At 33.5% G+C, this 21,995-nt stretch overlaps 1 protein-coding gene across 1 annotated transcript; it reads left to right on the forward strand.

Annotated features, from left to right (window-relative positions):
- Positions 1-3,101: 3,101 nt before the first annotated feature.
- LOC134254950 (uncharacterized) lies at positions 3,102-21,299 on the forward strand. Its single transcript, XM_062737487.1, has 7 exons — positions 3,102-3,167; positions 15,481-15,727; positions 16,491-16,607; positions 19,297-19,942; positions 20,402-20,567; positions 20,663-20,928; positions 21,154-21,299. The coding sequence occupies exons 1-7, from the start codon at positions 3,118-3,120 to the stop codon at positions 21,297-21,299; spliced, it is 1,638 nt and encodes a 545-aa protein (XP_062593471.1). The 5' UTR covers positions 3,102-3,117.
- Positions 21,300-21,995: the final 696 nt, after the last annotated feature.

Genomic DNA, 21,995 nt, shown 5'->3' on the forward strand with positions numbered 1-21,995 from the left:
CGCATGCGTAAAATAAAGAGGAAGAAGTATTTAGCACTATTTTTGTTATGGGACATACAGAAATTATTTTTACTTTTTTTTCTCCATAAAAATAGATATTTTAGGTTCTGAAACCTGTAATTTTCTGAAACCTAATACTTTTAGGAATTGAACAAAATTAGCATGGGTCATGCAAAAATTTTACATTTGTCAATTTTCCCCTTTGTGCGTCACAGTGTATCTTTAAGCTCAGGCGCTTGACGTAATTAACCTTTCTTTTCATAGATAAAATTTTCCCCTTACTATAACAATAACACGGTTAATATTATAATATTGGGGATTTTTTTTTATTTATGAAAAGAAAGGTTAAAAACATTCAAGCGCTTGTATTTTTAAGTTAATTAATACACCTATAAATACAAATGGTTAATTCACAGCTGTTTGTAATGCAGCTTCGTAATAATACGAAAAGCGAAAGAGGATACCTTTAAAGAAAGAAACGCAACTTTTCAGGATCGTTAGACGTATATTATTTATTTAATATACTTTTATACAACAATTTTCAATAAACAAATTATTAAATCTATCAAAAAGATAAGGGACTAAAATAGGTGATAACAGCTGTGAGCCAGGTATTTGGCCACGGTAGTTAGTGTATATACACCCGTGCATAGACCTCAAGTTAGGTTTATGACCCGTGTAACCGAGTGGCGATTAGTATTCGATACTCAGACGTTCGATTGAGTACCTGGTTAACCGGGTACTCGTTAACATTCTTACCAGATACTTTCAAATAGAGTTATATGGTATGCATGAGCAAGACGATGAAACCAAAAAATCCAAAACTGCACCGAATAAGTATGCATCTACGAATATTTTGATCAAGACAGGTTTGCCCCCTCACTTTTTTGCATCCTCTGAAAAAAATGAGATAGACAACCAAAGCGCTATGTTCAGTGCCACCCATACAAAAATATGTTCAATACTATTTTTGCGCACATATGCTTTACTTGGTACTGGATTAATTCCTCTAAATTCTTATCCAAACTGCAGCTAATCTTAACGTTCGACTCTAGCAAACCCAGCCGTTGGGGAAAATGGAATAGTTAGAGAAAGGTACCACGACCACAAATAAATATGATTGTTCTTCCTCCCAGCTGCAGAAATGTGGCGTTATGGTTTTATATTGCATTCTTTAAAGTCAAAGACTAAAATATAAAAGCATAACATAGTTCTGCCGCTTTGTTCTTCCTGAGATTGGATTTTATTTGTTGGCTTAAGTCACCCGTGCCCCCTATCCTTATCTTTCTGCAATATAAATTTATATTAAAATCTTACTAGTAGTTCAAGGCAACATAGCAGCTCTGTTTATTTCCAAATTTCATAACAGAAAACTTGTTCAGTGTGAAAAACTTGTCATATATTTAAATGACGAAAATGTAAACCATAAAAACAATTACAAAATAATTTGGCTGGGAGACATAACAAAATCTAGGAAAGCTTGACCAGAAATGCAGTTCAATAAATGATCACAAAAATGGTCTCCCAGTCACTATATTGTTACAACACACAGATGTGATAATGCGGTAAAATGCAACATCATACTTTATTGGAAACAAAATTTAATTGGTGCATAAAATAGCGCTATCAACCCGTACTAATGTCACGGGTCTGCATGTTTAAAACAATACATTGTATGAGCTGCAACTTTGATGTCGGAATTTTTTGTTGCAAAATTGTAAATAACTATTTCAATGACAAAACAATTGTTAATAAACTTCTGTTAATCATTTTTGCGAAGAAAAAAATTATAAGCTTCGATTGAATTAAAATTACATTTATTGTCGTCAATAATGATTTCTTGTATAAGACTCTATATTGGATTGTAAATAGAAGTCTTTTTCTGCTTTATTTTAGTCTAATTGATCATAAAGGTTCAAGTTACCTACGAATTTATCAAAAATTTTAACGGCAAAATAATTTTTTTTAAAAATGCAGTACACAGAGCTTTAATAATAGACTAGTATCTTTATGTCATTTAAATATGAGAATATTTTGATAAAATATAAAAATATTCCATACAAGATGATAATTAGAAATACTTAATGCCAGCCATCTTTCAAAGTAAACGGTTAAAAAGACCATTGAAGGAGGGGATCAAAAAGTTTATCAACGTCTTTTCCCTTCAAACACATGTATATGGCTCTCATCCTTATCCTTATTTAAGAGAGGTCAATCTTTTTTTCCTGTTGGGGGGGGGGGTCCAAATTTTGATTCTTCTACAAAGAAATTTAGTAACATTGGCCATAACTTTTGATTAATACATTTCTTTGGATACCAAACTTTTTATTTCTCGACCTTGGAGTTTGACCTGCATTTGAGACAAGTTAACATTTGCCATTAGATGCCAGACGCAGACATCAGAGTTTCAAAAACATATCTTGTTTTATTTCAAAAGAGCAAAAGTTTATTTGAATAAGGTTTCAGTTGTTTATATATCAGAAACGTTTCTCTCGATAGTCTTGATAAGAAATAGAGTAAATGCCGCGATATGGCTTTCATCGACGAGTACTCATTCTTAATTTCTAAAAAAAAAAAAATGTTGAACAGCTGTTGGGTTAAAAACAACAATATCCAAGACAATAAATTGGAGGAGATCAATGTTCACGGCTGTAGTTTCTCTGACGTTTTAAAAGGGTTGGGTGGATGTGGCCATTTTCAGACTATATTGATCTCCTTTAGAAGAAGAGCTCCATAGAAAAATATAAATATTGACAAAATTTTAAAGCTAAAATGCATGAAATTTTTGTTTGCCAAAAGATAGTTGACACCTTAAGATATCCTATATCTAAGAATTAAGTTAAATCAAATGTTTAATTTTGTGTCCCTAGCCCCCTTAAAGATTTTTTATTACATTAGTGGTTACACTTATCTTCTTATAAAATGCTTTGATTAAAGTTTATGGTTTCAAATTTTCCACGCCTCAGAGATAATGATTAAGTTTAATCTTTTTTATGTTAATATTATACCGATTGAGTTTCCATATTACAGAATCCGCTTTTTATGCTTCATTGACCTCAGTCCTGAGTTTATTATCAGTAGGCCACGTCCCGGCGTTCTTAAACTCCTGCAGTCACCATGAATCGGTCCTGTAAAATAGATTTAGAATATCCTACTAGCAATGAGAGGTAAGTATAAAATACATTATTTCAAAATTTTAATGCGAATTTTAAAATGGAGGATTTGATTAATAAACTTACGATGCAGCTTTGTTTATTAAGAATTAGGGATCTTTATTAACAGTGATGTGGACTTGTAAACATGTGAAAAAAAGAAAAGAATATTTATTCTAAAAGTATCAATATTCTAAAAAGGAGGTTATTAAAGTTTAAAAATAAATAAAACCAAAAAAAAAAATCGTATTATCAAGTAACAAAAGGATACTAGTAGTTCCGTCTCCTGTCTTGTCAGATATAGCTTTAAAATTTAGCTCCAGGTCACACATTTTTTGTATTTTTGTACGGCACTCCTGACCTGAGTGAATATAATATGTAAAAAAAAAAAATGGAGATGGTTTCCTTCTTTTAAATTTATTTAAATTTTGAATCTTTTCAAAATTAAACATGAAGCGTAATTGATTATATTGAACTTGATTTTGTTTTTTAAAAAAATGCTTTTAATCCAATTTCAAGATACTTTCCAAATTTGTATGGATGAAAAGAGCACTTGAAAAAAAAGATTTTATGATTGTCTGATAAAATTTTAAGGTTTTTCCACCCTTACCATTTTAATGCTTAAAAGTACAAAAATTGAATTCATTTGCATTTATTAAAGTTTAAATTTACCAATTATTTCCAGAAATGTATAGGTCGCCATATTATTTAAGATGGGAGACGTAAATAAACAGAAGCATATGTCAACATAAAAATCGTACATTTTTTGTAAACAGTATCAAAAATATTATGTAGAAACTGAGTCAAATGCATAATTATGATGCTGAAAGTTCCTAAATACTAGTACTTGCTACTTATAAGATACTTTTGAATTGTGAATATCAGGGAAACTTATTTTACATTAGAAGTACAATAAAGAAGATGCCTAAATGAAGCTACATGAGCAGGAGTTATTGCCCTTGTCAACATTTTTTAAAGATTGCATAATTGATTAAATAAAGGAAATATGCATTTTTAAAAATTCTTTTACTTAACAATATTTATCAATACACCTATGGAAAATCATTCTTCCAAAATATATTGTTCTACTGGGTATGAATTTAATTTAAGTACAGTTTTTGCAAAAACCTATGACATCACAGGGGGGTGGAATTACCTTAAACGTAAATATATCATGATTCTGGACCTGATCTGAACATGATCTGTTTACTCATCGCTTAATTTATTCAGTTCTTTATATTTACAAATTGCATGCAACCTAAAGAAGCTCTCACATATAACTAGACCAGATACAAACAAGAAAATTACTGTTCAATTTCAAGGATGATTTAGAATCAGAGGGGTCAAATGCAAGTTTAATAGACGGTATGAAAATTCAAAAGCAGTCGAATTTTCCAACTTCGTTGACTCTTTCATACAGCTTTTGAGAACATACAGTAGGGAATCTATCAATAATTATGGCACGACAAATTCACAAAAATTAGCTAATCATAGTTTCACAGTTGATAAACTATGTTTATCGACTGTAAACTATAATTTACGATCCGTTAACCACAGTTCACGATGCTAATCTATATATCTCACCTGTAAACTATAGTTTTCGCGATAATCTGTATTTTACAAGGATATCACTAGATGGTATGGCGTAAAAGAAGTCGAACATGAGTTATCGTTCATATAACGAGTTATCGTTCATAAGATGCGTAATACGTCATCACTAGAGACATATTCACTCGTACATGGAATATTCCACATGTGTTAAAATAAACAGAAATAAAATAAATATTCGTTAATAATATTTATTCGATTGGTAATTTACATTTATTTCATATGTAATTTACAATGGGGTTATTAAATATTCATCCGTATGCCGAAAAGTGAGAATGTCCGTATATATAAACAATTTATCAATATAAATTAATCATCAAACAAGGATAAATTTTAGACAATCGTGGATTGATTTTAATGAAAAATAAAAGGAGTTGAGGTAAAGTACTGGATATATTTCCTTTCTATATATTTATTTGTATTTCGATTAATGCAGTTTGGTTGTTATGTGTATTGCGAATGGAGAATGTAGAAGGAGGGGGGGTATTACCTAGTGGAGACAGGCATCTATCGTTAAATGTGGTCATGTAAGAAAAAAACCCAAACGTGTTTAAATACTGCCTTAAGATCCTTGCTCAAATTTTTCCACTCATGGGAACACTAACAATTGCCGTTCGAAAGCTGCTCGACACCCTGGGCCATTGAGCAGTGATCGAGGGACCTTTTTCGTGCCAGCACCAACAGCGACAGGGAGGGGTGGAGCGGTTGTTTGTCAGAGTTAAGGAGCCCACAACCACACTAGAATTATTGAATTATTAAATCTTATGTATATATAGTAAAGAAAAGGGGGCCCTGGCCCCCTGCACAGTGAGGGACCTTTTTCGTGCCATCACCAACTGTGACAAGGGACCTCGGTTTATACCGTCTCATTGGAGGACCGGTCTCCACGTCCTTCAGAGGGATTCAAACCTGCAACACAAGGATTATCTTCTTAATCCGCGACTTTAAAGCAGACTTTCTTACTACCATTTCACACGGCTACGCAGATTTCAGTGGCGAATCCAGGAATCTTTTACAGGAGGGGGGGGGGGGGGTGCTGTTGTTTGTCGGAGTTAAGAGTTTGTCAGTGTTAAAATAAACAGAAATTAAATAAATATTTTTTGAATTTATTTATTAGATTGGTAAATTACATTTATTTAAAATTGAAAATTATTGAATTATTAAATCTTATGTATATATATATATATTGGACAAAAAAGGAGGCCGGGGGGGGGGGGTGCACTACCTCTAAACTAATCCGCCAGTGTAATTGAATGATTATTATACTCAGGTTGTGAGATAGAAATAATTATTTTATTATTTTAATTAGAAACTCATACCTATACAACAACCAATAATAAGAAATCTGTTATTTTTTCACATGAATATCCAGCTTAGGGATAAGACTTAATTTCTCACAAAACTTTTTTTTCCCCCGAGGCATATGCTAACGCAATAGAGCAAGGGATACGTAAATCTACAAAACCTATATTTCTCGCTATTCGGCAGTCACTACTATTCTGGGTCTGGTATACCTGGTATTTCACTCTAGGTAATTCTGGTGAATTTTTTGTTCATGTGATCCAAAGTACAAACATATGACATAGTGCTGTCTGTATTAATATTTCTTCACTTAGGGCAGTGATGTTTGTATAATACTTGTTGTAAAATATGTTTTAAAAATAAAAAAAAATTAATAAAACTAATTATAAAGTCCCAATTACTAGATTTAACTTCTAATCTAGTGACCATGTATTGAAGGGCAGCCCCGCGAGAATTCCGAAGCATTTAAGTTATAATGTATAGCGACCATATTACGTACCTAATAAATGAATGGTCTGATAGTTTAAATCTTGATAGAATTTTGAAGATGGTATCAAATATAATGCTTCACTTGAGAATTGTACAAAACTTTGATTTTTGTCTAATTAATAGCACCTTGAATTTTACATTAATTGAAGTCTATGGGCTGCACATGTTTTTTTAAGATATTAAAAGAAGTTATTTGATTTTCAAACAAATATCTTTGTAAATATTTGAATAAACTATATCTTTATTACATTATTTATTATTTATAGTACTTTTTTGGAGTTTGACCATTTTTCATGAAAATTTTAGACTTTAACTTTGGCCATATCTTTTGAAAAAAAGTTTAACATGATGATATGTCCCTTATCTCAGAGCTTTCTCTCACCTACCTGTACCTTGTACCAGATAAGAATACGACCAAATATTCGTCATATTCCTACCTGTCTTTCATAGATTCTGATTTATTTTATACTGAAATTCTTACCCTGGTCTTGCTAGGCAACTCCTTACCTGTTATGGAGATTCAGAAGAAAAGTTTAACATGAAGATATGTCCCTGATCTCAGAGCTTTCTCTCACCTACCTGTACCTTGTACCAGATAAGAATACGGCAAAATATTCGTCATATTCCTACCTGTCTTTCATAGATGCTGATTTATTTTATGCTGAAATTCTTACCCTCATCTTACTCTGCAACACCGCAACTTTTATGTAGTTTAAAAAAAAGGTTTAACATGATGATATGTCCCTTATCTCAGAGCTTTCTCTCACCTACCTGTACCTTGTACCAGATAAGAATACGACCAAATATTCGTCATATTCCTACCTGTCTTTCATAGATGCTAATTTATTTTATGCTGAAATTCTTACCCTGATCTTACTCTGCAACACCTTAACATTTATGGAGTTTAAAAAAAAAGGTTTAACATGAAGATATGTCCCTGATCTCAGAGCTTTCTCTCACCTACCTGAACCTTGTACCAGATAAGAATACGACCAAATATTTGTCATATTCCTACCTGTCTTTCATAGATGCTGATTTATTTTATACTAAAATTCTTACCCTGGTCTTACTAGGCAACTTCTTACTTTTCATGGAGATTCAAAAGATAGGTTTGCCCTGAAGATATGTCCCTGATCTCAGAGCTTTCTCTCACCTACCTGTACCTTGTACCAGATAAGAATACGACCAAATATTCGTCATATTCCTACCTGTCTTTCATAGATGCTGATTTATTTTATACTGAAATTCTTACCCTGGTCTTACTAGGCAACTTCTTACTTTTCATGGAGATTCAAAAGATAGGTTTGCCCTGAAGATATGTCCCTGATCTCAGAGCTTTCTCTAACCTACCTGTACTTTGTACCAGATAAGATTTCGACCAAATATTCGTCATATTCCTATCTGTCTTTCATAGATGCTGATTTATCTTATACCGAAATTCTTACCCTGGTCTTACAAGGCAACTCCTTACCTTTTATGGAGATTCAAAAGATAGGTTTAACATCAAGATATGTCCCTGATCTCAGAGCTTTCTCTCACCTACGTACCTGTACCTTGCACCAGATAAGAATACGACCAAATATTCGTCATATTCCTACCTGTCTTTCATAGATGCTGATTTATTTTATACTGAAATTCTTACCCTGGTCTTACTAGGCAACTTCTTACCTTTTATGGAGATTCAAAAGATAGGTTTGCCCTGAAGATATGTCCCTGATCTCAGAGCTTTCTCTAACCTACCTGTACTTTGTACCAGATATGATTTCGACCAAATATTCGTCATATTCCTACCTGTATTTCATAGATGCTGATTTATTTTATATTGAAATTCTTACTCAGGTCTTAGTAGGCAACTCCTTACCTGTTATGGAGATTCAAAAGATACGTTTAACATGAAGATATGTCCCTGATCTCAGAGCTTTCTCTCACCTACCAGTACCTTGTACCAGATAAGAATACGACCAAATATTCGTCAATTTCCTACCTGTCTTTCATAGATGCTGATTTATTTTATACTGAAATTCTTACCCTGATCTTACTAGGCAACTCCTTACCTGTTATGGAGATTCAAAAGATAGGTTTAACATGAAGATATGTCCCTGATCTCAGAGCTTTCTCTCACCTACCTGTACCTTGTACCAGATAAGAATACGGCAAATCATTCGTCATATTCCTATCTGTCTTTCATAGATGCTGATTTATTTTATAATGAAATTCTTACCCTGGTCTTACTAGGCAACTCCTTACCTTTTATTGAGATTCAAAAGATAGGTTTAACATGAAGATATGTCCCTGATCTCAGAGCTTTCTCTCACCTACCTGTACCTTGTACCAGATAAGAACGCGGCAAAATATTCGTCATATTCCTACCTGTGTTTCATAGATTCTGATTTGTTTTATACTGAAATTCTTACCCTGGTCTTGCTAGGCATCTCTTTACCTGAAATTACCTATTTATTTTTTATTTCTAATAATTATTAATAAACCAAGTAACTTATTTATTCATTAGGAAATTTATTTGTCTGTTTATTTATGAATACATTATTTTCTTCATTAATTAATTATTCTAATGAGTAATTAATTTTTTTATTAATTAATTAATTACGGTTTACTTATTACATGTATTTCTAATTATTAAGTAAATGTTTGATTCACTAATAAATTATTTATTTATTTATCATATTTATTCCTTTTTATTATTATTCTTTTAAGATTAACTAAATAATTTATTTATCATTTTAGTTATCTTTTTATTTATTTTGCTATTTACTTATTTACTTATCTTTTGTGTTATTTATTTATTTATTTATTTATTTATACTTTTTATGTTATAGACAGGTTCTGCTTATGTATTGCCAGGGTTTATATTCCCATCGCAAGGGTTTGTATACCCATCACCAGGGTCTATATACCCATCACCAGGGTCTGTATTACCCATCACCAGTGTCTGTGTACCCATCACAAGGGTCTATATACCCATCACCAGGATCTATATACCCATCACCAGGGTCTATATACCCATCACCAGGGTCTGTATACCCATCACCAGGGTTTATATACTCATCACAAGGGTTTGTATACCCATCACCAGGGTCTGTTTACCCATCACCAGGGTCTGTATTAGCCATCACCAGGATCTATATACCCATCACCAGGGTCTATATACCCATCGCCAGGGTCTGTATACCCATCACCAGGGTTTGTATACTACTCTACAGGTTCTATATACCCTATATATATATATATTTTGCCGTATTCTTATCTGGTACAAGGTACAGGTAGGTGAGAGAAAGCTCTGAGATCAGGGACATATCTTGATGTTAAACCTATCTTTTGAATCTCCATAACAGGTAAGGAGTTGCCTAGTAAGACCAGGGTAAGAATTTCAGTATAAAATAAATCAGCATCTATGAAAGACAGGTAGGAATATGACGATTATTTTGCCGTATTCTTATCTGGTACAAGGTACTGGTAGGTGAGAGAAAGCTCTGAGATAAGGGACATATCATCATGTTAAACCTTTTTTTAGACTCCATAAAAGTTAAGGTGTTGCAGAGTAAGATAAGGGTAAGAATTTCAGTATAAAACAAATCAGCATCTATGAAAGACAGGAAGGAATATGACGAATATTTTGCAGTATTCTTATCTGGTACAAGGTACAGGTACATGTAGGTGAGAGAAAGCTCTGAGATAAGGAATATCTATCAATGTTAAACCTATCTTTTGAATCACTTTAAAAGGTAAGGAGTTGCCTAGTAAGAGAAGGGTAAGAATTTCAGTATAAAATAAATCAGCATCTATGAAAGACAGGTAGAAATATGACGAATATTTGGTCGTATTCTTATCTGGTACCAGGTACAGGTAGGTGAGAGAAAGCTCTGAGATCAGGGACATATCTTGATGTTAACCCTATCTTTTAAATCTCCATAACAGGTAAGGAGTTGCCTAGGAAGACCTGAGTAAGAATTTCAGTATAAAATAAATCAGCATCTATGAAAGACAGGAAGGAATATGACAAATATTTTGCCGTATTCTTATCTGTTACAAGGTACAGGTAGGTGAGAGAAAGCTCTGAGATCAGGGACATATCATCATGTTAAACCTTTTTTTTAAACTTCATAAAAGTTGAGGTGTTGCAGAGTAAGATAAGGGTAAGAATTTCAGTATAAAACAAATCAGAATCTATGAAAGACAGGCAGGAATATGACGAATATTTTGCAGTATTCATATCTAGTACCAGGTACAGGTAGGTGAGAGAAAGCTCTGAGATCAGAGACATATCTTGATGTTAAACCTATCTTTTGAATCTCCATAACAGGTAAGGAGTTGCCTAGTAAGACCAGGGTAAGAATTTCAGTATAAAATAAATCAGCATCTATGAAAGACAGGTAGGAATATGACGATTATTTTGCCGTATTCTTATCTGGTACAAGGTACAGGTAGGTGAGAGAAAGCTCTGAGATAAGGGACATATCATCATGTTAAACCTTTTTTTAGACTCCATAAAAGTTAAGGTGTTGCAGAGTAAGATAAGGGTAAGAATTTCAGTATAAAACAAATCAGAATCTATGAAAGACAGGTAGGAATATGACGAATATTTTGCAGTATTCTTATCTAGTACCAAGTACAGGTAGGTGAGAGAAAGCTCTGAGATCAGGGACATATCTTGATGTTAAACCTATCTTTTGAATCTCCATAACAGGTAAGGAGTTGCCTAGTAAGACCAGGGTAAGAATTTCAGTATAAAAAAATCGGCATCTATGAATGACAGGTAGAAATATGACGAATATTTGGTCGTATTCTTATCTGGTACCAGGTACAGGTAGGTGAGAGAAAGCTCTGAGATCAGGGACATATCTTGATGTTAACCCTATCTTTTAAATCTCCATAACAGGTAAGGAGTTGCCTAGTAAGACCAGGGTAAGAATTTCAGTATAAAATAAATCAGCATCTATGAAAGACAGGTAGGGATATGACGATTATTTTGCCGTATTCTTATCTGGTACAAGGTACAGGTAGGTGAGAGAAAGCTCTGAGATCAGGGACATATCATCATGTTAAACCTTTTTTTAAACTTCATAAAAGTTAAGGTGTTGCAGAGTAAGATAAGGGTAAGAATTTCAGCATAAAACAAATCAGAATCTATGAAAGACAGGCAGGAATATGACGAATATTTTGCAGTATTCTTATTTAGTACCAGGTACAGGTAGGTGAGAGAAAGCTCTGAGATCAGAGACATATCTTGATGTTAAACCTATCTTTTGAATCTCCATAACAGGTAAGGAGTTGCCTAGTAAGACCAGGGTAAGAATTTCAGTATAAAATAAATCAGCATCTATGAAAGACAGGTAGGAATATGACGATTATTTTGCCGTATTCTTATCTGGTACAAGGTACAGGTAGGTGAGAGAAAGCTCTGAGATAAGGGACATATCATCATGTTAAACCTTTTTTTAGACTCCATAAAAGTTAAGGTGTTGCAGAGTAAGATAAGGGTAAGAATTTCAGTATAAAACAAATCAGAATCTATGAAAGACAGGTAGGAATATGACGAATATTTTGCAGTATTCTTATCTAGTACCAAGTACAGGTAGGTGAGAGAAAGCTCTGAGATCAGGGACATATCTTGATGTTAAACCTATCTTTTGAATCTCCATAACAGGTAAGGAGTTGCCTAGTAAGACCAGGGTAAGAATTTCAGTATAAAATAAATCAGCATCTATGAAAGACAGGTAGAAATATGACGAATATTTGGTCGTATTCTTATCTGGTACCAGGTACAGGTAGGTGAGAGAAAGCTCTGAGATCAGGGACATAACTTGATGTTTTTTTTAAACTCCATAAAAGTTAAGGTGTTGCAGAGTAAGATAAGGGTAAGAATGTCAGTATAAAATAAATCAGCATCTATAATATGACGAATATTTGGTCGTATTCTTATCTGGTACTAGGTACAGGTAGGTGAGAGAAAGCTCTGAGATCAGGGACATATCTTCATGTGAAACCTATCTTTTTGAATCTCCATAACAGGTAAGGAGTTTCCTAGTAGGACCAGGGTAAGAATTTCAGAATAAAATAAATCAGCATCTATGAATGACAGGTAGAAATATGACGAATATTTGGTCGTATTCTTAATTTTTTTTTCAATTTTTAAAACATATTTTACAACAAGTATTATACAAACATCACTGCCCTAAGTGAAGACATATTAATACAGAGAGCACTATGTCATATGTTTGTGCTTTGGATCACATGAACAAAACATTCAATAGAATTACCTAGAGTGAAATACCAGGTATACCAGACCCAGAATAGTAGTGACTGCCGAATAGCGAGAAATATAGGTTTTGTAGATTTAAGTATCCCTTGCTCTATTGCGTTAGCATATGCCTCGGGGGAAAAAGAGTTTTGTGAGAAATTAAGTCTTATCCCTAAGCTGGATATTCATGTGACAAAATAACAGATTTCTTATTAGTGGTTGTTGTATAGGTATGAGTTTCTAATTAGAATAAGAAAATAATTATTTCTATCTCACAACCTGAGTGTAATAATCATTCAATTACACTGGCGGATTAGTTTAGAGGTAGTGCACCCCCACCCCCCCCCCCCCCGACCCCCTTTTTTGTCCAATATATACATAAGATTTAATAATTCAATAATTTTCAATTTTAAATAAATGTAATTTACCCATCGAATAAATATTATTAAAAAAATATTTATTTAATTTCTCTATATTTTAACACTAACAAACTCTTAACTCTGACAAGCAACAGCACCCCCCCTCCTTTAAAAGATTCCTGGATTCGCCACTGAAATCTGCGTCGCCGTGTGAAATGGTAATAAGAAAGTCTGCTTAAAAGTCGCGGATTAAGAAGATAATCCTTTTGTTGCAGGTTTGAATCCCTCTGAAGGACGTGGAGACCGGTCCTCCAATGAGACCGTATAAACCGAGGTCCCTTGTCACAGTTGGTGCTGGCACGAAAAAGGTCCCTCACTGTGCAGGGGGCCAGGGCCCCCTTTTCTTTACTATATATACATAAGATTTAATAATTCAATAATTCTAGTGTGGTTGTGGGCTCCTTAACTCTGACAAACAACCGCTCCACCCCTCCCTGTCGCTGTTGGTGCTGGCACGAAAAAGGTCCCTCGATCACTGCTCAATGGCCCAGGGTGTCGAGCAGCTTTCGAACGGCAATTGTTAGTGTTCCCATGAGTGAAAAATTGGAGCAAGGATCTTAAGGCAGCATTTAAACACGTTTGGGTTTTTTTCTTACATGACCACATTTAACGATAGATGCCTGTCTCCACTAGGTAATACCCCCCCTTTTACATTCTCCATTCGCAATACGATAACAACCAAACTGCATTAACCGAAATACATATATAGAAAGGAAATATATCCAGTACTTTACCTCAACTCCTTTTTATTTTTCATTAAAATCAATCCACGATTGTCTATAATTTATCCTTGTTTGATGATTAATTTATATTGATAAATTGTTTATATACGGACATTCCCACTTTTCGGCATACGGATTGAAATTTAATAACCCCATTGTAAATGACATATGAAATAAATGTAAATTACCAATCGAATAAATATTACTAACGAATATTTATTTTATTTCTGTTTATTTTAAAACATGTGGAATATTCCATGTACGAGTGAATATGTCTCTAGTGATGACGTATTACGCATCTTATGAACGATAACTCGTTATATGAACGATAACTCATGTTCGACTTCTTTTACGCCATACCATCTAGTGATATCCATTTTACAAGCGTACAATATAATTAACATTGAAAACAATCATTTAATTGCGACCGCAAAATATAGTTTATCTGACAAATATGTAGTTTCACAATATGTAAACTATGGTTTACATGTCTAAAATATACTTACGTTAACAAGTGTAAATTATAGTTTAGGGTTTGTTAAATATAGTTTAAAGACATTCAAAGCGCCGAATTTCAATGATAGTCAACTTCTGTTTACAACCGAAATCTATAGTTACCAAATGTAAAACATAGTTTATTTGATAAATATAGTTTTGCGATTTGTGAATCTATGAATGACAACTCTTACTCGTAAGTATAGTTCAGAATATAAATTATAGTTTACAGATGTGAATCTGTGTTTCTCAGCAAAATCTATTGTTAACGTTTAATTACAGACAGATAAACGTAGATTAGTATTAAATAATTACTAAAAACAAAAACAAATTTTAAATCTAACATATAATATTGTGAACAATATTTAAAAATTATTTAAATTAAGTGAAATATGAGAAACGCACAGTATTCAAGCTCAAGTGTCAATTGAATTTAAACAATACAAAAGGGGAGCAGAGCTAACACATACCTCTAAAATATCAGAAGTGGGGTCATTTGTCAATACATGGAGAATTAGACATCCCTTGTCAAACGGTTACCCAATCCTGTGCTCCTTCTAATGACAAGATAGATAGAAAACTCTGGTGATAATTCAGTGTCTAACAAGGTCAGTCATCATTGTACATTCTGACAAAGTCACTGAAAGTAGAACTAGCTAAATGATGATTTTAAACAGACTAGTTGATATTAATGTTTCATTAGCTTACCTCGTAAGAAATTGTATACACAGAATATATTATGCTCTTGCGTTTCAACATATGCAGTTGATAAAGGTACTTATATTGCTAGTCAAGTAAGGGAAGATAAACATAGAAAAATAAAAGTCGTGATGACTCTATCGATCATCATAAAGTTTTGCTGTTAGATTACCATGTTACCGTCTTTTTCTAGTTTAAAAAAAGGTATATGAAACAGAAATATCAGACTCTATGACATATTTTTTTTTTAAAAATTCTTCCAAGTTCACTAGGATATATTGTGTTAACTTATGAATGGAAGCAACTATTGTTAACAACATTAACTTGCATCTGTTTAGATACACCACTGTGGGCCTTCCAGTACTAGATGCCACCGTCTTCATTGTTGTCGGGTTCGGGGGCCTTTCCATTATCGTGGCCCTCATACATAATGCCCTACATCGCTATTTCTTCAAGGATCAACACAGACTGGACACCGTGTTCGATGCGGGGGGACGGGTGACCACAAGTCTCACGGCCGTGACCGTAGCCTCCCAGGTTCTGTGGCCCGTGGATCTGGTCCAAACCTCGGTGATTGCTACAAAGGTAAGATATTCTTATATAATCATCAGAGAAATGTGTGTAGTCATAGCTGAACAAAGTAAATTTTTACAGATACTAAAGCTGGCGATTGTAAGGTGAATGAAAAATAATATGCAATTATAATTATTAAACATACCTTTTTTATTCTGAAAGGCATGCAGATGTCATTCTTTTGTGGACTGTTTGGAAATATACAATTCAAACAAAATTCATTTTTGTCATAATCTTGCATATGTTAACTACGGTGCATGCGCCTACAGGTTTGTAATTTTAAGTGATAAGTATTTTGATTACTTATCCCTTTCTATCCTCAAGAATAGTTCAATTTATCAATGTTCCCCAAATTTATACGTAATTTTTCTCATACCAAGTAAAATGAAGATCTTCATCCTTCATTAATTCATTGTCATGCACGGTTATCAATTTATCAATTAATTTTTATTACAAGTTGCAATTTTGTGTTATATAAACTGTGTTAGACAAAATGAAGAATGTTCCTGAATCCTGATCATGACAAGAAGCGCACGGCGGGTGTGACCGATCGGCAGGGGATGCTCACTCCTCCATGACACCTGATGCCACCTCTTATGTTTTGGAGGTCCGTGTTTGCTCTGTTCCTATTTTGTTTTGTTTTGTGGACTTTTGATCTTTAATGCTGTTCGTTATCTCCATATGTTTCATTATACGTGTATGTGACGTTACAATGATCTATAAGCAAAAAATAATATTTTTATAGTGATCTTTTTGAAATTCTTTGTTTTCACAGTCTGGACTTGGAACCATCTACTTCTATGTGGTTGGTCTGGCTATGATCATTGCTGTGTTTCCATGCTTAACTCTCAACTTTAAGACAAAGGCCCCAGGTGCTAAAACTTATCCACAGGTACTGTTATGTTTTATCAATTAAAAAAGAAAATATACATATGAGAATTACTCAAAGGATTGTTATTTAATATTCAAATGTTGAATATAAAGAATGCTGTATAATCATTTAACCGATCTCTTTTATACTCATAATCATATATAGCAGAATTTATTTTACAAACTCTTTAAAAAAAAGAGATATCTCTTTTTGTAAGAGAGATATCTCTTTTACTAAGAGAGATATCTTTATAAGTTAGAGAGATATCTCTATAAGCGAGAGAGATATCTCATAAAGTTAGAGATATCTCTTAAACAAGGTTAAAAGATATATCTTTCTTAGGTAGAGAGATATTTCTTTAGATTTTCAAAAAGAGATATCTGTCTAAGCTAAAAAGATATCTCTTTTAATGAAAGAGATATCTCTTTTCCATTCATCCTTAAAATAAAATAATTAATTCTCCCCTTTAAAACGAAAGCGAAACAAGTAAAGTCTCTGGAATAATTTTGCTGTTATAAGAGAAAAGACTGAGCATGCAATACCCAGAATCATATATGCACTATGTAGACAAAAATGCTATAAATCCATGGTGAAAAAATGCTAAAAGTTTAATATTCAAGAAAACGAAAGTAAGCATAAAATCTCAAATGCAATGGACCGAATTTTCTCAGTTTATGAAATAATCAACTATTTCTAATTTGAAATCTAGACAACACTGAATTACTTATCATGTTTAGAAAAGCTATAATGTTAAATATCATGAATATGTCGAAATTTAAAAATACTTTAATGTACTTCCGTGAATAAAAAGCTTCCTTCCGGTGAAGGGAGAAGTCATTTCAAATGGAATTAAAATACAAATAATGAAGAGAGATATCTCTTCGCAATAAAGAGATATCTCTTTTTGCTTGAGAGATATCGCTTTTAGACGGCTTTGAAAGATGTCTCTTTCAATTTGAGAGATATCTGTTAAGATAAACTAAGAGCGATATCTCTTTTACTTTGAGAGATATCTCTTTAACTTGGAAAGATATCTCCAAAAGTAAAAGAGATATCTCTCTAGGTGAACGAGATATCTCTTTAACGTTCAGAGATATCTTTTTTTCACAAAAGAAATATCTCTCAAGGAAATAGAGATATCTGTTAAAGCGGAAGAGATATCTCTCTTATAAAAAGAGATATCTCTTTAACGTTCAGAGATATCTCTTTCTTTGAGAGATATCTCTAAAAATGAGAGATATTTCTTTATAGTTTGAAGATATCTCTATTTTGTAAGAGATATCTCTCTAAAATGACAGATATCTCTTTAATTCTAAAATGAATTTTATTTCCGAATAAACAGCAAAAAGGCTTGTCATACATATCCCTTTATTTAACAGAAACACGAATGTCTTTTGACATCAGACACCAGTTAAGCGTTTCCGCCCGTCCTCTCATCTTTCAGTCTTCCCGTCCTCTGTTAATCAGTAAGGTTCATGAACCCTCTGGTCACTCATATAAAATTTTTCTTTAACTTTATATGATTTTCCAAAGGAAATGTATATACTGAATAAAATACAAACATTTATAGTATGGCTTGCGGGGCAAAATTTGACAAAAAGGCACTTCAACGTGACAAATTTATAAGGGAATAATAGACATTTGTGCTATTAAAAGTTATCTCTCTTATCAGAGTATCAATGTACATTAAATGACCCATCACCCTCCTCCAAAAACGCTGAAACCAGCTATAAACAAGACCTTTTTCATTTTTTTTCACTGCGAGTCTTTATTCAATGTAATTGTTTATGCTGGTATTTTCCCGATTCTGAAGTATAAATACAAAATTACAGCTCGTTGCGACGAAGAGTAAAACATAATGTTAAAAATAAAAAATAGAAAGGACGTCATTTAATTTTCAACTGACCGTTGACCGGTCACAATCTAAATATACTTTCTTTCTTTCCTTGTTTAATATCTTTACCTTTAACATTATTTAATATCTCTTCGAGAAATTTTCACTCATGTTGAGATGCCATCACTCGCCGTTCCGGGCTACAAAGTCTTTCAGCATTGAGGGATTTTTTTCGAGCCAGTATCTACATGTACTGTGACAAGGGGCCTGGGTTAAACGGTCTCATCCGAAGGATCGGTCTCCATGTCCTTCAGTAGATTCGAATTTTAACCCGCGACCAAAGGATTAACATGTTATTCCCCACTCAACTGTGCATGTTCTAACTACTGCGATATGCAGGCAACCCATATACATGTAGTTAGTAGAAATCATGATCAATAGAATAGAAAAGATTCAACAAACTGAGAAATTTACTATGAAAGATTAGACTGTAGCATTTTGTTTTCCTAATCATTATTATACAATTAAATTTAAATTTTGAGCAAAATGTGTTTTACAGTATTTTCATAATTTGCTTCAAATAAATATTGTTATATATGGACACCATGCATTGCGAATGCCTTACATGTATGAAGACTTTTTCCCCATTATTTGTATACAATAAAACACCACTCGTTTCCCATAAGTAATAATTTATTTTCGTTTTTATCTAGACTTTGGTGTATGTTGACATCGTGCAATGCAAATTGACACTTTTTAAGTACAGTTAAGAATTTCTAGCAATTCAAATACATGTATTAGTAATTTGATGCATTTTTCAATTTCATATTAAAATGTTAATACTAACTCAGATCAATCTTTCATGAAATTTTGCAGGTTGTTTGTGCAAGATACGGAAAGGCTTCTCACATTTTATACTGCTGCATTGCACTAGCCACGAATCTCATCACAATTACGTCCATGATATTGACCGGAAAGTATATCCTAGAGGCCGTAATTCCTGGAATTTCTACGGAGTTGTCGGTTCTGATCCTCGTCTTCTTGTTTGGTTCCTATTGTTATATCGGAGGACTGGGGGCGGCTTTCTACATCTCTTATTTCAACACCTCCCTAATGTGCATTGCTCTGGCCGTATTTTCTTGGCAATTTCTTTCTCCGCCCGATGACCTTCCGGAAGCAGTTAGAAATGTCACAGATATCAAGACGATATATGAATCAGTTCGTTGCGTGAAAGGACCTTCTTTGAATGCTGCCGATTCACTTTTAACTTTTCGCTCCGTTTCCGGTTTTACTTATGGAGTTGTTGCGTTTTTTATGGTACTCGCATTAAATTGTTGCGATCAAGCTATGTGGCAGAGCAGAATTGCAGCCAAGCCGGAACAAGGAGTAACCGGATTTCTCATTGGGTGCTTCTTATACTTCTCTATTCCGACTTCGTTGGCTCTACCAACATTTCTTTCTTATGTTTCTCTAAGTTATCAAAATGGATCTTACCTCTTGTCGCAGAGCGATATGGATAATGGTAAACTTTCTTCTTTAATGTAGATAACATATTATCAAAAGTTCTTCATAGGAAAATGCTATAAAACCAATATTGCTAGCCAACGCAATAAAAGTCTTTTTTTAATGTTGTAAATGAAGAATCATGTATATTTTTTATTTATACTGTAAAACTAATTTCAAAACAATTCGATTTGTGCCATTTTAATAAGGTCATCTTTACAATATGTTGGTTGTCTTCAATCGACCAACTGGATAAAATTGTCCTAAACCAAAAAAACCTGTTTGAAACTATCTTAGTCCGATTTTACTCTGCAAAATAATACACTCGGATACCTCCTATTCCTAGGTCAAAGGGATACTTTATCAATATTGCTTTGCTACATGAATTTTTTGTCCTGAAGATAAACTTTCCTGAATAGACCTCGAAGTATTGTATAAGCCTAAGGCTCTGATATTTTTTGAAATTACATTCTTGTAGGTTTCATAACAAATATTGTAATGGAGAAAGTTTTGGATACTAGTGGATCATATTTACTTTTAATGATCGTCTTCATGGCGCTGATGGCCACTGGATCTGGAGAAGTTATAGCAGCATCTTCCATTATAATCTACGATATTTATAAAACTTATCTAGGACCATTCAGGTAGTTGAGCATGAGTCAAGTTTCTAGAATAACAAATAATTCTATAAAATGATATTTAAACATGACAGTTTTATTCCATTTTTTTCTGTTTACAGAAAGGACTGTGGTGCTGGGTGCTGTCCCCTATGCGGAGTAATGAAATTTTCTCTGGGTGATAAAGATAGGTCTTACTGTCAATGCATTTATTCAGCAGAGTGCTCGAAATGTGTTGCTGATGTCGAATTGTGCACCTCAGGCCGTCCAGAATATCAGCTTCATTACCAATGCCCAATCCATGGTGAATATCGTCATTATGAGGACATGTTAAAGGAGTATAAAGGCTGGACAATCATGTGGATCTCCTTAGCACTTATTCCTTATGGTATCATTATAGCAAACCTCGATCTCAATTTAACCTGGGTATTCTTTGTCTTTGAGTGTCTTTTGACCCCGTTTATATCACCCTTGGTATTGACGTTCACTTGGTCAAAATGCACCTCAAAAGGATTGATTTGGGTGAGTTTCGAGATCGCAGTATTGTTCAGATCACAAGTACGAAGGCTTTCTCACATAATTCTTGATGTAATTGTTTCTTTCTATTGAATAGGAGCTATATCTGGCTTGATTGCATCGATAGCTGCTCTCCTTATTGTGGCTGAGGTGGTGCATGATGCGGGATTGAGCGATTTCTTTGTTACAACTTCCTCTGACTACAGTCTGCTCAGGGGCATGCATTGCTGGACTTTTAGTTAGTACCATGGTTACAATCATCGTTTCCTTTGCAACTCATACAATAAAAAGCAAAGCAGATGAAGAAAAGGAATGGGCGAAAATGATATCAATTGATAATCCTATCAACTCATGGAAGATGTTGTACGAAGGAATTGAGAACTTTGAAATTCCCAAAGATCGGGACGTGACGGTCTCAGATATGCAGATAATTTTCCGGAAGGCCAAGAAATTGGCGTTTTTCGGAGCTCTAGTTTGTGGAATTGTGCAGGTGATACTTTATTTGACTTGAAGCGATTCCCTTATTGTAGGTAGCTCAGTAACGGTTGAAAACACAATGCAAAATAAAAACAGATTTTAATCTCAGAAACATCTTAAAGAAAAATATACTTTGAAATACGAAACATATGAGTCTTTCCCTATTTTTATTAAGAAAAATATTTTGAGAAACAAAGCAAAATATTTCTGGAAAAAATATTAATGTTTTTATACATATCTACATGTAATATCATTTAAGACTTATTGAATTTAAAAATGTGCACAAAATTTTACTTTAGATATACATGTATATTTCCATTTCTATTTCTTTTCTCTGTGTTAACTCTTTGGAGTTATTTATATGACTTCTTGATAATTCAACCAGAATGTGATTTTCGCCGTGCCATAGTTAAGAAGGCCTAATATGCACGTAAATCTCGTGCGGCTGTCTTTGTGTTTGAC

The sequence above is a fragment of the Saccostrea cucullata genome, unplaced genomic scaffold (genome assembly GCF_032062105.1).
Source record: "Saccostrea cucullata isolate Sc308-1 unplaced genomic scaffold, CSIRO_AGI_Scuc_v1 ctg1878, whole genome shotgun sequence".
Classification (NCBI taxonomy): domain Eukaryota; kingdom Metazoa; phylum Mollusca; class Bivalvia; order Ostreida; family Ostreidae; genus Saccostrea; species Saccostrea cuccullata.

Coding starts and splice junctions, on each gene's coding strand:
- LOC134254950 (XM_062737487.1), top strand. CDS start 3,118: ATGAATCGGTCCTGTAAAATAGATTTAGAATATCCTACTAGCAATGAG. Junction 16,608..19,296: donor GTGCTAAAACTTATCCACAG/GTACTGTTATGT, acceptor GAAATTTTGCAG/GTTGTTTGTGCAAGATACGG. Junction 20,929..21,153: donor CTTAGCACTTATTCCTTATG/GTATCATTATAG, acceptor TCTATTGAATAG/GAGCTATATCTGGCTTGATT.